The 16,748-nt window shown below is 57.8% G+C and overlaps 1 protein-coding gene across 2 annotated transcripts in view; it reads right to left on the minus strand.

Moving 5' to 3' along the window:
* Nucleotides 1-2,440: 2,440 nt before the first annotated feature.
* Nucleotides 2,441-16,748, minus strand: part of ALPL (alkaline phosphatase, biomineralization associated) — a 57,428-nt gene continuing 43,120 nt past the window's right edge. For both annotated transcript variants that reach the window (XM_059690908.1, XM_059690909.1), the window contains exons 5-12: nt 15,406-15,580; nt 14,504-14,679; nt 11,369-11,512; nt 9,404-9,473; nt 6,963-7,097; nt 4,662-4,853; nt 4,175-4,294; nt 2,441-3,467 (exon numbers count right to left, since the gene is read on the minus strand). In XM_059690908.1, the coding sequence (XP_059546891.1) occupies nt 3,202-3,467; nt 4,175-4,294; nt 4,662-4,853; nt 6,963-7,097; nt 9,404-9,473; nt 11,369-11,512; nt 14,504-14,679; nt 15,406-15,580 (1,278 nt within the window). In that variant the 3' untranslated portion in view covers nt 2,441-3,201. The remainder of the gene's footprint in view (nt 3,468-4,174; nt 4,295-4,661; nt 4,854-6,962; nt 7,098-9,403; nt 9,474-11,368; nt 11,513-14,503; nt 14,680-15,405; nt 15,581-16,748) is intronic.

The raw sequence follows: 16,748 nt of genomic DNA on the forward strand, positions 1-16,748 counted from the left end.
AGAAGTTCCGGCCCCAAGTACCAATGGTGCCCAGGTTCCTGAGACCCTGCTCTAGAGTTGTTGGTGGCAGCCAGCTGCTCACCCAGCCCCCATTGCATCTGAGTGGGATCATATGATCAGTTCTCACCAATGGACTGTGTGTGTCACTCCCAGGAAGAAGTAGTTTAAAAAGATGTCTCCTCCATTGCCTCCCCTCCGTCAATGTGTGGGTCAGATAGAACTTAGTAGATAGACATTCTGGTTTAATAGAACATCTGGAACTTAGAGGAGGGAAGAGCCACAAGGTGGAAAGAGCCTGGGTCCCCGTCACCTGACCAAAGGCACCACCAGATGTTAACAACAGAAATAAACTCTTACTGTGTTAAGTTCTGGATTATCTTTAATAGAAAACGGGGTTATCTGGATGAATAGAAAATAATTTGTCAGATCATCTTTATTCTTTTTTTTAAAAAAACTGATTTTCAGAGAGAGAAGGGAGAGGGAGGGAGAGAGAAACATCAATGTGAGAGTGAAACATCCAGCAGCTTGCCCCCAGGTCATGGAAACAAGAAAATGGTGGAGCAGAGATGGAAGCCTCATCTCTCTGACTCACGGCCTTTGTAACCCATCGGTGTACCTGTTTTTATCCTCGAAGTATTTAAAGTTCCAGCACATGCCTGGGGGGCTTTCTCTCAGCCCTGCCAGAGGCAGGTGGGCAGTGCCAGGGTGGTCATTTTTCCGGGAGCAGATTTTAGCCAGTGAGGGGTGTACTTGGAGAATAAAGACCCCAGCTCCCTCGCCCCGGTGGTGGGATTCTCTCAAGTGCATCTTCCGCCCAGTCTCCTGGAGGCCGTGGTGGGATTGACTCCTAGTTGCTCAGAATGGCAACTATGAAGATGGTATGAAGATAACACCTTAACACACCACACTGTACAGTTCAAGATGACATATCTCTGTTTCCTGGCAAGAAGGTAGACATGTAGCTTAATTTAAAAAGAAATATTTTTATTGACTTCAGAGAGAGGAAGGGAGAGGGAGAAAGAGTGAGAAACATCAATGATGAGAGGGAATCATTGACTGGCTGCCTCCTGCACGCCCCACACTGGGGACCAAGCCCGCAACCCAGGCATGTGCCCCTGGCTGGAATCGAACCCGGGACCCCTCAGTCCGCAGGCCGACACTCTATCCACTGAGCCAAGTCGGCCAGGGCTGTAGTTTAATTTTTTATCTCAGCATCAGCTTGGCTGTGTTTCTCTTTTTGCTAGGGCTGCTAGGAAGCTCAGAGAGAAATCTGTTCAGCTGCATTTTTATTTCTGAAGGATCCCCCACTTCTAACATATGGTGTCTCAACTTCCTGAGTTCATATTTAACTGGATTTGTGATGAGTCATGCATATTGGCCGCCTCAGAACCTGGTTGGTAGGAAGTTAGAAACGCATGGTAAACAAAGGGGGCCGTTAATTGTAGGAGTTTTGGAATCAAATGGACCTGGATTTAAATCCCAGCTCCACAGCTTGGAGCAGCCGTGGGCAAACTACGGCCCGCGGGCCGGATCCGGCCCATTTGAAATGAATAAAACTAAAAAAAAAAAAAAGACCGTACCCTTTTATGTAATGATGTTTACTTTGAATTTATATTAGTTCACACAAACACTCCATCCATGCTTTTGTTCCGGCCCTCCCGTCCAGTTTAAGAACCCGTTGTGGCCCTCGAGTCCAAAAGTTTGCCCACCCCTGGCTTGGAGGATCTCGGGCAATCATTTCACCTCCTGCACCTTGGTGTCCTCCTCATTAAGTGTAGATGATGGGGCCTACTTCCTAGAGAGGATTGTAAAGCATCAAGCACAAAGCTGGGCAGAAGGTAAATGATCAACATTAATTGCCGTTATTGTTATAAGGGCTTTATTCTAATGATGAGGGGAACAAACTCAGGGAATTCTGCACCCAGTCCCCAGGCTTGACAATCAGGAACGAAGAGCTTTCAGTCACCAAGCCAGGCTGAAGGTCTGTGAGGGCAGGTAGATGTCAGTGTGGTTCACCATTTAGTACAGGGTCTAGCACATACTCAACATCCGTGAATGAATGAATGGGCAGCCACCATAGGCCAAGGTAGGTAGCTCTGTTTGTGGGCGCCACGCAGCCGGGGTGTCTCAGGGCCCTTGAAGGCTCCCTCCTGTGGTTTCGGGGCACACAGGCATTCTTCTTTAATCCTCACAGCAACCTAGGTGTGGGCTGTCTCCCAGTTTACAGATAAGAGAATGGAGATGCAGAGACACAAAGCAATTGGTCCAAAGTCACCCAGGTGATGGGTGTTAAAGCCCCCAGGCCAGGAGACCCCTCCTCCCTCCGCCCCCACCCCCACCCCCACCCCCACCCCCGGGCCTAAGTTCAGCTCTTCTGAGAGAAATGAGCTTATTTCAGTGTCTTCCTCCCTGACCACAAAGACTCAGCTCTGTCCTCAGAAATATTTGGAAATTTTTATTTAAATGTCTTGTGTTCCCTTTTAACCAACACCAAAAAGAGAAAAAGTTTCTTGCCGTTCCAAACAGGAGAGTCACTTCAGAGAGGAGCTGGCGTGTGTGTGTGTGTGTGTGTGTGTGTGTGTGTGTGTGTGTGTGTGTAGCTGGGAAGTGTCTGCCCGCCAGGCTGCTCTTCCCAGCCCAGGCCTCCTGGGGCGGGACAGCCGGTCCGAGGAGCTGGCTTGCTGGGAGCCTGGGAGGCCTGGGATGAGTGAGTGAGCAAACCCCCATCCTGAAGAGAAGGCTTGGTCTCCCCTTCAGGTGGGGACATGAGCATGGAGGGCCCTGGTAGGTTCCAGACGGAAGGAGAGGGGAGTGGGAGGGTCAGATCTGGAATGTTCCATGGACGCTCCAGAGCCTCCGGAGCTGGAGAAATATGTTTGCTAGAAAAATAAGATGCTTTGAGGATTTCTGCAGTCTGTGTTCTCTGCCTGCCCAAGAGAAACCTGGCCTGTTGGCCAAAGGGGCCGCGGGGTGGGGTTGGGGGTGGGGGCAGGCGGCTGGGCACTGTTCTGGGCCCAGAGGAGGATCCGGAGGGGAGCGAGGCAGGCAGCGGACTTTGGTTTCCTGGGTCCCCTTCCTGGCAGAGGCTGTGGGTGCCCCACCTCCCTGCCCCTTGAGGTGTGGGCTGCAGGCAGTGTGCAGCGCTGGGAGAGGGAGGCTGGCCGTCTGTCATGGGCTAGTGGGTGCCCCGGGCCTGGGCCCTCAGAACAGGATGCCCAGTGGGAGCAGGGCCAGCAGGAGCACCAGGGGGCCTGGGGAGGGGCTGCCTGAGGAGCTGGCTGAGGCACAGTGGTCGCGGTTGGCACCGATGCAGGCCGCATACGCCATCACGTGGGGGATGTAGTTCTGCTCATGGACGCCGTGCAGCAGGTGTGCCATGGGGCCCTTGGCGAAGACCGCCACGTCCTCCCCGCCGTGGGTCTCGTGGCGCAGGGGCACAGCAGACTGCGCCTGGTAGTTGTTGTGAGCTGTGGGCCAGAAGCAACACTTGCAGAGAGCCCACCCAGGGCCTGGCGCTGTGCAGCAGCGTCTCCGTGCCCCTCCCAGGCTGGCTGGAATGACCCATTTTACAGGAGGGAAAACTGGGGCTGAGTGCGTGGAAGACATTCCACACAGGCCACAGGATTCCGGCCTGAGTCTGTTCTCACGTAGAAGCCTGTACTCTCAACCCTTAGAAGAGAAAATCAGCTATTTGGATTAGAAGGGAAGAGTCAACCTAGGAGCGGCTCTTACCATCGGCTGCACATTAGAGCCCCCCCACCCCCAGGGGCCTCTGGGGACATCAAAACAAATGCACATTCAACAATAGGGAATGGGATGAACACCTGGAAAGGCTCATGTGTTGGAATATTATGCAGCCAGTAAAAATGACACTGGATAGCAAACACCTGTTTCTGCCGGGCTCTGTGCTACGCTCATCAGACCCCTTTAGTTGTTCAGGTGACCGTGGGAGGTAGGACCCGTTTATGGAGGAAACGGAAGCTGAGAGCTGAAGTTATGGGCCCACGGTCCCAGAGCTAGTGAATGGCACGAGGGGATTCACCCCGAGACTGTTCTGACTCAGCGCTGGCTATTCCGAGACCCCGGACCTTGACCACAAGCCTGCACTCTGTTCCCAGGCCCATCCCCGAGGGGTGCCCTGCCCCCTCCCAGCCCTGCATCTTGGCAGTCTCACCGTAGTCCACCATGGAGACATTCTCTCGCTCACCGCCCACCACCTTGTAGCCGGGCCCGTTGCCATACAGGATAGAAGTAAAGGGCTTCTTGTCCGTGTCGCTCAACATGGGGGCCAGACCTGCACAGGAAGACATGGGTCCGGGGGTCATGTTGGAGCACTGGGGGTACAGTCCCTTTGAAGGGACCGACCCGCCTCCATGAAGCCACCTTCCAAACCTGATTTACTTCCCACCAACCATCCCTTAGTTTTCGCTGTGCCCACATCCCTCCCATCCATCTATCCATCCTCCCTCTCATTCTTCTATCCATCCATCACCTAGGCAGCCAGCCACCCATCATGCACTCCCCTCACTCTGTCCCTCCACCCTGCATTCCCCCAACCACCAGTAAATGCCCATGAGTGCCACCTGTGCCAGGCGCTGGGCTTGCTGGCTCGCCAACCCCCTCCTGCTCCCAGATGCCCACCCCCCTGGAGGCCCACCTACCAAAGATAGAGTTGCCCCGGGGGGTGTACCCGCCAAAGGTGAACACGTGGGAATGGTCAGCAGTGACGACGGTCAGTGTGTCATCCAGGGAGGTCATGGTGCCGGCCAGCCCGATCGCCTGGTCCATCTCCACTGCCTCGTGCAATGCCTGCTTGGCCTTGCCCTCGTGGTGCCCGTGGTCGATCCTGCCTCCTTTGGACACCAAGGCAAAGGCCTCGGGTGAGCGGGAGGGGAAGAAGAGGGGCAGCCCCGAGCCCCACCACACGACCACGGGTTCATCTTCCTTTGATGGGGAACTGCCACGTGCCAGGCACACCAGGCTTTCGTGCAGCGGTTCGACCTGTACAGCAGCTCAGAGGGGCGAGTTGCTGGACCAAAGGCTCACACGTGGAGAGTGCAAAGCCAGGATTTAAAGCAGAGCCGCCTGACTGCAAGCCTGTGCTCCCTCCACCACCCCACGCTGCTCCCAGCACCCCTTCTGCAGCTGCTTGGAGTCCCCGAGATGACGGAGAGGCAGCGAGGGAACCAACATGCCTGAGTGCCCTCTAGGTGCCAGGCATGACAAGCTGGTATCTTGTTTCCCCTTCACAACAATCCTGGGCAGAGCCGAGTACAATCAGCCCCATTTACAGATGGAGCTACTGAGGCCCAGAGTGGGGAAGTCACGTGCCCAACGTGGCGTTAGCTGGGACCTGAACTCAGGTGTGACTCCCTCTAGAATAGATCACCTGCTTTTCCTCCTCCGCTTTGAACAGTCCCCCCTGAGTGAGAAGCACAGTCCTAAAAGGGGGTGAAAGCCCTCGGTGCCTGGGCAGGGCCCACGCAGGATCCCAGAAAGGCCTGTGGAAGCCTGCACCCCGTGCTGCACCCCATGCTGCCTCCACAGTGAGTACGAGAGGCCTGGCACAAAGCCGGCTTAAAGGTCACAGTCAAGGGCTGTGTGACCTGCGGGAGCGCCTCCTCGTCTCCCACCAGGAGATGCTGCCTCGGTGGACACTCCCAACGCTGAGGGTCCTGAGCCTGGGGGCCTGGCCACCCTCCCTGCCGCTGGCCTGGGCCTCACCACGCTGGCCTGGCAGGCTGGGAGGGTGGGTCCTTCCTTTGTTGTGGCTTTGGAGCCGCTGGCCTGGCGGGCCCCGTCCTGGCCCTGCTCACAAAGAGCCCTGCTCCCGGGGGAGCCCCGGCTCACCGCCGCTGGGTCTTGGCTGGGTCCGCGGCGTCAGAGGCCTGGTCGGGGCCAGACCGAGGCCGCCATGCTTGAATGGGAACCCCGGGGTTTGGCAAGAAAGTGGTCAAGCCGGGCTGGCGGCCACTGGCCTCTGGAGGGCGGAGGAGTCTGAGTGTGTCTGTATGTGTGGAAATTTGTGTGTGTGTGTGTGTGCGTGTACATGAAGACTGTGGCTGTTAGAACTTTGGGAGATTCCAGGAACTTTATCATGTCCTCAAGCTTCCTATTGTTATTGACTTAGCTCGTATGTAAATATCACCATTGTAATAATAGCAACACCGAGGATGTATTCTCTGCTGGGCCCTGTTCCAAGTACTTTATGTCTCTGAACATAATGGATGCTAATAACCCTTCTATGAGAGGGGGACTGTGTGGGGCCTCGTTAAATAGAAATGTCCTGGTGGAGGTCACACAGCCAGCGGAGGGCAGCATCAGGACAAGGGCTCGAGCCCGACTCCAGGGCCTCGCGATGAATGCCACATACAGCACCGTTCTCTCCCATAGAGTCTGGCTCTCCCAACCTGGGGGACCTGGGATATCCCAGGGCCTGCCCTGGGCCTTTTCTTCTCAGGGACAGGACTAGGAACCTGACCTTGGCCCTACACATGCCTAATAACAACAGATGTCCAGCTGTGAGGGCTCCCGCGGACCAACAGGCATCTGCAGAAGAGGCCCCTGGGCCTGTGTCCTTGAGCCCCTTCAGGCAGCTGCTCAGAGTGCAGATGTCTACTGGGCCTGCTGGTTTGTCTTTTGGGAGGGGTGAAGCTTCGGGGCTGCACACCCCTCCAGAGCCAGGCCTCCCAGAAGGAAGAAACCCGCCTCCTCTTCCAGGGAGCCTTCCTGGACTAGGAAGCCTGGCGCACAGGTATGTGTGATGAACAGCTTGTTGGGCTGGGAGCTTCAGCATTGCCCTTTTCTCCCCCAACCCACACCCCATCCTCCCGAAGGACTTCCCCCATCCTCCCAAACCGGACAGTTCCCTTTGAGAGCTGGACCTCCCTCTCCCCCGACCTCAGGGCTGTGCATCCACGCGCTCTCGGGCAAGCGGCCCTGCAGTCAGGCCTGAGCCCTACCTTCCACCAGCAAGAAGAAGCCTTTGGGGTTCTTGCTCAGGATCTTGATGGCAACCTCCACCATCTCGGAGAGGGAAGGGTCCGTCACGTTGTTCCTGTTCAGCTCGTACTGCATGTCCCCCGGCTCAAAGAGGCCTGAGGAGGAGGTGGATGGTGAGACTTCATGACCGGCCAGGAGGGTCCCCAAGGAACCTGCAGTGTCTCAGGGAGCACAGGTTCCCCCCACACACCTTGGGGGCCAAGTGGAGGGAAGGAACCTCATCTGGATGGCGCTTGGCACCCAAGGTGTGCCAGGCGCCTTGGGAGCGTTGCCGCCTGTCATCTCATGGCCACACCGTGGAGGGAGGTCACCATGTCCATTTAAAGAGGAGACAGGCTCGGGGGGTCAGTAACTGCTATTTTCAGCTGCTGAGGAGGAGAGCTGGGAGTCAAGTCCATCCGCCTACCTCCCAGCCTGCAGGGCCCCGGACACAGCACCGTGTCCCTCAGGCAGGACTGTGCCCTGGACTGGACTGCACAGGGCAGCGTGACGGTGTTTACCTGCCACTCACGGGTCAGGTTTGAGGTGCACAGTGCCCTGCGCAGGGAAACAACAGGAGGTTTGGGGTCACTGTCCCTTCTGTTCACCGAGCTCGGTTTCCCCACGTAGGACGTGAGGAAGGATCCATTTCTTGTCCGTGTCACCAGACTGCACGTGTACCGGGCCGGTGCCTTAGGTTCTGGATATCCTTCCAGAACCATGGTCCTTCCGTGAGTGCGTGCACAGCCACACAAGAGTTCCGAGTAGCAGAACGCTCGCTCTGTACCTCGGGCCACTCCAAATGCTTTGGAAGCTGGTAGGTGCCAGCCTCCAAGATGGCACCCAGTAAGCCCTGGTGGGCCCCCTCCCTCCATGACTAGGGCTGGCCTGTGCAGCCAATAGAATTCTGCAGGAATGGCCGTGTGTGACTCTCAGGTCTGGGCCTAGGACACTGCAGCTTCGGCTTTGCATGCTCTTGGGTTTCTGGGAGAAGCCAGCCGCCATGTTGTGAGGACTCTCAAGAAGCTCAATGGAACCGTCCATGGGGCAAGGGACTGAGCCTCCCGCCCACCCATGAGCCATATGAGCAAGCCGTCCTGGCAGCCCCAGACCCAGTCTGCTCCCTCCTCCCAGGGAGAAGGGAGCCGCGGTAGGGCCCTGGGCTAGGTGGCAGGAGGCGTGAGCACCACCATGCAGACACCCGAGTCCTCTTTCCCACCGGCTACCGTGCCCAGCAAGTGGTGGCCAAATCTCCTGCAAACCTTTCCCAAGGAGCTCAGCCCTCAGGTCCTGGGTGTGTCGTTGGTGATTATGGGCTCAGAGCTGGGCGCCTGGAGAATCCCCCAGATACACACAGCCCTCTGCTTGCCTGGGCCACATGGCACAGACGCTACCGCACACAGGCTGTGTGGAGCTGTGGATGCACTCACGGAGCAAGACAGTGCCGCTCATGGAGCTGAGAGCAGAGAGCTGGGTTCAAATCCAGCTCCCACCACCGATGAGCCGTGCAACCTTGAGCAGGTGATTTCTCTTCTAAAAGTAGGAATAATTCTATAAAATGGGGACAGTGATAGGGCCTACCTCAGGGTTGTCATGAGGAGTAAATGAGCTCATGTACTGTATAGGTCAGTGATGGCGAACCTATGACACGCGTGTCAGAGGTGACACGTGAACTCATGTTTTTGGTTGGTTTTTCTTTGTTGAATGGCATTTAAATATATAAACTAACTATCAAAAATATAAGTCTTTGTTTTACTATGGTTGCAAATATCAAAAAATTTCTATATGTGACACAGCACCAGAGTTCAGTTAGGGTTTTTCAAAATGCTGACACGCCGAGCTCAAAAGGTTCGCCATCACTGGTATAGGTTATCGGTTGCTGTGTATCAAACTATCCCAAAACTGAACCGTCTAAAATAGGAGTAAATTGTTATTGCACGTGCTGTTTCTTTGGGTCAGGCATTAGGAGCCGCGTGGCTGGGTCTCTCACGAGGTTGCAATCATCTGAAAGCTCCCCCTGTCAGGATCAGCAGAGACAGCCAGGCTGGCTTCCGCCCTGGCCGCACGCAGGGCTGGCTCCAGGCCCCTGCTCCACAGCCTGGGCCTTGTTGGCCTCAGCTCTGACTTACCTGGGCCACACTCTAATCAGCCGGGTGGCGTGCCAGAGGTCGCGTCCCTTCTCTGACCTTCAGTGTCCCTTTGTGCTCAATGTGCTATTCACCCTGCACAGCCAGCAGATTTGGGGCCGAAATTCTATGAACCAGAACCCCTTCCTCACCCCTCCCAGGCCCTGGAGCCTGAGGGCAAAGGTCCCTAAGTAGGGGAGGCAGGCTGGGACCTCACCCCCAGGTTCTGGGTCACACAGCTCTGGCCCCAGGGCACCCAGCCAGGCATCCACCACTCCAGCCCCCGGCCCCCTTACCTAAGAGGTAGTCCACGGTGTTGGGGTTGAGGGCCAGGAGTTCGGTGCGGTTCCAGACGTAGTGAGAGTGCTAGGAGGAAGGGCCTGTCAGTCGTGCTGGGGCTGGGGGAGCGGGAAGGACTGACCCCAGCTGGTCCCTGAGTCTGGGGCATATATTTATTTCCTTTCATCCTTTAACAATCCTTCCCTGAGGACAGACCATCCCTACCCTCAAGAAATGACAAATAAATAGGTAAGTCTAATGTAGGGGAAGAGTTCTGAGAGACCAGGGAACACTGTGAGCCCAAAGGTGAGATCTGGGAGGGCTTCCTGGTGGAGGTGATGTCTTAATGAGGACAAGTGGAAATTGATCAGCCTGGGGTCAGGGAGTTGAGTTCTAAGTAGAGGAATATGGGCAAAGAAGAGGCAGGGATAGGTCACAAGGAGTCTTGAGTGCCCACCGAGAGGTATGAGCTGTGTTCCTTGGGCCATGGAGAGCCAGGGGGGAAGTGAAGCCCTAGCTGTCCTGGGGACTCCGTCTGTGCTGGGTCCAGGGCACAGAGGCCGCAGGAAGAGGCTGGTTGGCTTGCCTGGAGGTGGCAGCATTCAGGGCCTGGACTGGGGGGTCCTACCACTGCCAGGAATCAGCTGTGAGTCCTGGGGAGTGTCCTTGGCCTTCTCTGGGCAATGGCATTAGGCTCAGGGGTTTTCAAACCTCAGGGGTTATTATGGGAAGGAGGCTGTTATGGCTAAGACAGTGGGGCTCTGTTCCCCCACTCCCATCCTGTCCTCTGCTTCCCTGAGGTGTGTTATCTCATTAAACCCCACATCAGCCCTGTAAGGTTGGGATTATTATGCCCATTTTACAGATGAGGAAACTGAGACACACCGATGACACAGCTATTCGGTGGTGAAGACACTCTAGAACCTACTCTTAAGGCATGGTTCGTAATGATATGGCCTCTCTGGGAGCCCACAGTGACGCCCTGCCTGGGCCCGTCTGTGGGCCCTCTCCCTCCCTCTGGGGGTCTAGACTGAGCTCCTTGGAGCTCCCCGCCTAGGCAAGAATTAAGCTCTGGTCCTATGTCCCAGGTAGAGAAATGGAGGCTGGGAGGCGTGCTGTCTTGCTGGCCGGGGCTGGGAGCGGCTCTGGCCCAGCCCGAGCTGACTCAGAAGGAATGGGAAAGGTTCAAAGCAGCTCACCAGCCCCACGGGGCTCATTCCCCAGCCCCTGCCCCCAGCTCACTCTTGGCCCAGCCCCAGCCCACAAGGCCTCCCCTGGGGCCAGTCCTGGAACCCTCAGAAACCCAACCCCAGAGTGACATCAAAGTGGCTGCCAGGCTGCTCCCCACTGTCTTCAGCCCTGACCACAGTCATCCAGACCCCAGCTGCCCCAGGCCCAGCGGCCAGCAGCACAGATTACAAAGGCCACAGCCACTCCGGGAGCCAGAGGCTGGCCCTTCCCACGTTCCAGCCTCGCTTCCCCAGCACGTGCCCTCGCCCTGGCCAGCGCCAGCTCACTGTGGAGGGCTTCCACCTCACGCCCTGCCGCCTCTGCCTGCAAGACCTCCCAAAGCTGCCTCCTCCCTGCCTCCCCATGGTCAGTCCTCGGCCCCTCCCTGTGGCCTGTCCCCTCTGGGCTCCAGTAGGTCCTGGGCATCCACCATGCGAGCATACAGGGCTCCACGTTTCCTTGACCATCCGATCCATCACTGGACCTCATGCCAGCTAGGGGCCCGGCACACAGTAGGGGCCCTGCACACAGTAGGGGCTCAGGGACTGAATGTCCATGCAGGCTATTCCTTGGCCCACCCCCTTCCTGCTGTCTAGCTCTCCCATTGCCCTCCCCTGAAGGAAGGAATTGATTACCTACTATGTGCCATTCATGTATCTGTTAGGCCATTTGAGCCCGCTGAGGTAAGAGGTATGACCACCAAGCCCCGGCCCCACCACAGGCCACCCCGCATCAGGTCCCTGAACGGCTACCTTATGTCTGGGTTTGAAGCTCTTCCAGATGTCGATGAGGTTCAGGCCGTCCAGCCTCGTGCCCCTGGCCTTCTCGTCTAGCTCATACTCCACGTCGGTTCTATTCTTGGGGAACATGTACTTCCGGCCACCCCCCATGATCACCTAAAGGGGACAGGAGCCATCAGTACCCTGGGGTTCCAAGCCATCGGGCAGCCCCAGGGGTCCCCGCCTCGGGTGGCGTGGGTGCCTCTCCGGCCGAGAGTCCTGGGTCAGTCTGCGCTGCTCTCTGGGGCTTCCCTTTTCCAGGTGGGGGAGGCCAGCGAGTCTACGGGATGGTGACATGTCGGAGCTGCGGGTACCCGCCCGCACTTGCTTCCCAGGCGCCTGGCAGAACTGCCCCTTGGGTGCAAACAGTGCCACTGCTCAGCGCTGCCCGTGCCAGGGCCTGGGCGCTCCTGACACAGCCTCCACTCGACTTCACCCCAGGCCGCCAGGGAGACGTGTGCTGTACTCACTTTCCCATGAGGACATGGCCGCAGAAATCGGATGTCTTTTCCCCAAGGCCACACAGCCAGCAAGGGGCAGAGCCAGGATTCGAACCCGAGCCTCCTTCCGACCCTGGCACCGGGGCCCCGCGGTGTCCGCAGAGCCCACGATGGAGCCTCCAAGAGCCTCTTCCTCTCCCCACAGCGAGAGGCGAGGTGCCCGCAGGCCCAGGCCTCGCCAGGGAGGTCTTGGGGCAGCCCAGCTGGGCGCTGGGCAAACAGCGGGCCAGGGCTGCCGTCTGCGGAGTCACCGCCAGGCTAATTTTACCCGCCGCTGCCGGAGGACGCGGGACTGTTTGTTTTCCTTGGGAGTCCATGTTTGAAGTCCTGACTATTTTTAAAACGGGGCCAAGAGCATAACAGCTGCCGCCCACAGTCACCACCACACCGGTGTCCTGCCACCACAGGCGTCAGCCCAGGCCGCCGCCCCTGGCTGACACCTCGGGGAGCAGAGCCGGCTGGCATTTCAAGGCCCTCCTCTACCTTCCGCTCCGTTTGCCTCCCGGGACCCAGGTTGTGCGGGGCGGTCCAGGTGGGCAGAGCGCCCCAGGGCCAGCCGGGATCATGGGGAACTGGTGGGGACATGGCTTTGAATCCTGACTCTGTCCCTTCTTGACCAAGGGCCTGTCACTTCTCCTCTCTGAGCCTCCGTTTCCTTACCTATAAAATGGAAATAAGACCCACCCACAGGACCGTTGCAGGAGGACTGCAGGCACCCAGGGGTGGCCTCTGCCAGGGTGTTCCCACTGGCAGAGGAATTAGAGGTCACGGTTTCCATAGGGGCACATTCTCTGGGGGTGGGGCAGGCTGCGAGAGGAGGAGGAGAAGGGGCCCCGGGTCACTGACCCCCTTGCCCTCCCCCCCATTCCCACAGAACCTGACCCCTTGGCATCTTCGGAGTGGAAACGAAGCCCCCAATCTTCGTGCCCGGAGCCTCCTCATTTCCAGCCCCGGCAGAGACTTCACACGGGCTCATTAAACTCCCAAATAACAGACTTGCTGTTTGCTTTGGGGTTTGGGTTTGTGTCTTTCTTTTTTTGTTGTTTTTTTAGCAAAAGATATTTATTTTCAGGGCGGACACCAGGATTTTTGTCTCATGTGCAGCCTGGGGGCCGGGGGCTTTGGGGTGGCGGTGATGCAGGGCCGATGGGAGAGAAAAGGATGAGGAGACAGGGAGGCAAGGGAGGAGGGGCAGGACTCACCCGGCCCTCCCTCCTCACTGTCACCCACGCTCATCCCCCAGTGGCTCCCGAGGACCCCCCTCAATCCCCCCCCTCACCCCCACTGGAGAAATTTTCCCTTAAACTCCGGTCCCCTCTCAGGCTGTTCCTGCCAAATCTCTCTAAAGAGCAGTCCCATAATTATACCCTGTGCTTGTACAACAAATGTTCTCACATCATGACCTCATCTCGGCCTCCAGTGGCTCTAGTGGGGGGGGGGCAAGTGGGCTCTCTATTCTTGTACAGGTGGGGAAACTGAGTCAGGGGGAGAAGTGACTTGTCCCAGGACACGAGTCAGGAGGGCGGCCTTGCCTTGGATATATGCTCACTAAACGGGTCAGCAGGACAGTTTGTCCTGAAAGGGTGTTAATCCATCGCTGGGAAAAGGGAGGGCATGGGCTGGTACAGAGGCTGGGGGGGCACTTTGAAACTGGGGGGATTCCATGGGGGCAGAGGAGGGTCAGGGAGCCAGCGAGTTTGTCTGGTAAGGTTAGAAACAGAGGTAAGGGGGAGGCGGGACCCAGGGCTCCCTCTGCGCCTCACTGAACCCCTGCCAGGCTCAGGGGGCCAAAGTCCCGTTGCTCCCCCACCCGATCCCCACTGAGAAAGGAACAAGCCGGAAGTCCTCATTTAGGGAGAGAGAGTGGGGACCCCTCTGGACATGTCCGGGTGGCAAGCGTTCACACACCCGCTCGGGGCTTTAAAGCTGTGTTTCGGGCAAGGGCAAGTGGCTCCCTCATAAACGCCACCGCTTTCTGAGCTCTCGCTAGGTGTCAGGCCCTGTGCAGCCTCTACAGGGACCGTTGTATCCATTTCTTGCAAAGGGCTTACTGATCGATGGGTACATTTCACAAAGGGGGGCGGGGGTGAAAGGGAAGGCTCAGAGGGGTGAAGTAACTGATCCAAGGTCACACAGCTAGCAAACAGGGCAAGGATTTGAACCCAAGAGGTTTAAAAGTGAGAGCTGGTGCTACCCCCGTCCACACCACCTTGTCCCTGAGCATGCTGGACGAGCCTGTGGGGCACATCCCTGTTTGTGCACGTGGGAATGTACAGGGCAGACTCCCCTCAGATGGCCCCCCCCTCCTCCCTGTGTCGTGGGGGTGCAGCGCCAGGCTCCAATTGACAAAATAATCCCTGGGCGCCTGGTTCTTGCAGTGTGGCGGCGGCCACATCAGGGTTTATCCCTCAGCCCCAGCGCGGAGAGCCTCCCTGCCCCGACCACAAATCCTCTAATGGGCTGGGAGCCCTCCCAGGTGTTTGGGGAGCCAGGCCAAGCTGCTTCTCCCGTGCCAGCCTGTACCTGAGGCCTCAGTCCCCCGCACCCCCCGAGATCCTGCCTCCCGGCTCGGAGACCCCTGCACTGGCTGCACACCCCCCGAACTCGCCTCGATGTCCCTGATGTTGTGCATGAGCTGGTAGGCAATGTCCTTGCAGCCCTGGCTCAGGGCCTCTGGGGGCATCTCGTTGTCCGAGTACCAGTCCCGGTCGGCGGAGTGGGCGTACGTGGCACTGGGGGTGGCGTGGTTCACTCGCGTGGTGGTCACGATGCCCACGGATTTCCCTGGGGTGTGGGAGAGGAGGGGTTGGCTTCACCTGGAGACGGCGGTGACCAGGCTGCCTCTCCCCCCTCCTGGCTAAAGACTGGCCTCCTGTTAGTTGCATGACTGCCTGGGCCTCAGTCCCCCCATCAGCACTTAACGGGGGGATGCTGGCTTCCATGTACTCTGGCAGCTCAGACACTCTGCCTCCCAGAGGACCCTTGAGCTGTGAGCATCTGGGTGAGTGCTCCTCTCCACTGAGGAGCCTGCAGGGGCACAGCGGCCCCGCTACGGGCTCTCAGGTGGTGGTGTCACCTGTGTCAGCTGGCCTCGTACCCTGACCCTAAAACTCCTGGGGACAGAGGCCAGAGCCTCCCACTTCCAGGAGAAAGGAGGAGGAGACGTTCCCTGACCCCCCACGGGCTGGCACTGGGCTGGGCCCCGGCCTTCCTCACACCAAGCCTCTGAGGGGCCAGGTTTTCGTGCCCATTTTACAGTGGGATGAACAGCCTCAGGGAAATGCTCTAGGACCAGGACCCACACCGGAGTGGGTTCCTAAACCACCAGCCTTCCTGAGTCTGGGGCTGTAGGAGGCAGCAAGGGGAAGGGGAAGGCAGGAGAATTCGAATAGTTCAGACTCTCAGAATTGGAGCTGGGAGCATCTTTTTCTACCCTCTCCCCATTGTACAGCTGGGAAGACTGAGGCCCAGACAGGCCCCACTCCCCACCACTACCCAACCCCCACTCACCGGCGTCCTTGGCCCAGCGCAGGATGGAGGTGACCTCGTTCCCCTGAGTGGTGTTGCAGTGGGAGCGCTGGGTGGCCGCGCTCACCCCCACGGTGCCCTCATTGGCCTTCACCCCACACAAGTAGGCAGTGGCGGTGCCCGCGCTGTCGGGGACCTGAGCGTTGGTGTTGTATGTCTGCAGGTAGGGAAGGAGAGTTGGAAGATGGCCAGGCCCTGGCTCACCCTGCTGCCCACTCACCCCCACTCACACCATGGGGCCTGGTCATGAGGGAGACAGAGAGTCTCCCACAGCCTTGGCTGAGCCCTGCTGCCCACTGAGGTCCCCCCAGAGCCACAGGGTCACCTAGCTGCCTGCTTCCTGCCCCCACTCCCTCTGCCCTGGCAGCCAGGGCAGCAAAAAGGAGCAGGAAGGCCAGTCTCCAACACGTGGAAATGTCTGGCAGAGGAGAGGGGCTGGGCCAGTGAGGCCTCTCTCTGAGTCTGGGCTGTAGGAGGCAGCAAGGGGGAGGGCAAGGCAGGAGAGTTCTGGAGAAGGGGAAGATGAGGGGCAGGAGGCTCAGTTCTTGAAGGGGGGGGTGGGATGGAGGGCAGGAAGGGGGAGTAAGGGGGAGGCAGGATCTAGAATGGGGACATGGGGACGAGGCCTTGCCCTGCTTCAGACCTCTAGTAGAGACCCTGAAGCCGTCTCCCGTCCCCACCAGCCCGAGAGCTCCTTGGAGGCACAGAAAACATCAGTCGGTCCTGCTGTTCCCTGGGAGTGTCGCCAGCATGTCAAACTCGTTTATGACACGAGGCATGCGGCCCGCTGGCCGTGAGTTTAACACGCTTGGTCTAGAGCAGCGGTTCTCCACCTGTGGGTCGCGACCCCTGTGGGGGTCGAAGGACCCTTTCACAGGGGTTGCCTAAGACCATCGGAAAACACATATATAATTACATATTGTTTTTGTGATTAATCACTATGCTTTCATTATGTTCAATTTGTAACAATGAAAATACATCCTGCATATCAGATATTTACATGACGATTCATAACAGTAGCAAAATTACAGTTAGGAAGTAGCAACGAAAATAATTTTATGGTTGGGGGTCACCACAACATGAGGAACTGTATGAAAGGGCCGCGGCATGAGGAGGGTTGAGAACCACTGGTCTAGAGGATCTTTATTTCCGAACACCACTGCCAGCGATGACGATGGCGACACCGGTAACAACAGCTACCACTCCCAGCCGTCATCGCACTAACCTCCCAGGCCACCTTGGGAGAGAATGAAGGCAACGGAGCCACGTGGGAGGGTAAATACTGCCCGACCCCCTTTCCATCAAGTACACACGCAGGGACCGCT

The sequence above is a fragment of the Myotis daubentonii genome, chromosome 3 (assembly GCF_963259705.1).
Source record: "Myotis daubentonii chromosome 3, mMyoDau2.1, whole genome shotgun sequence".
Classification (NCBI taxonomy): domain Eukaryota; kingdom Metazoa; phylum Chordata; class Mammalia; order Chiroptera; family Vespertilionidae; genus Myotis; species Myotis daubentonii.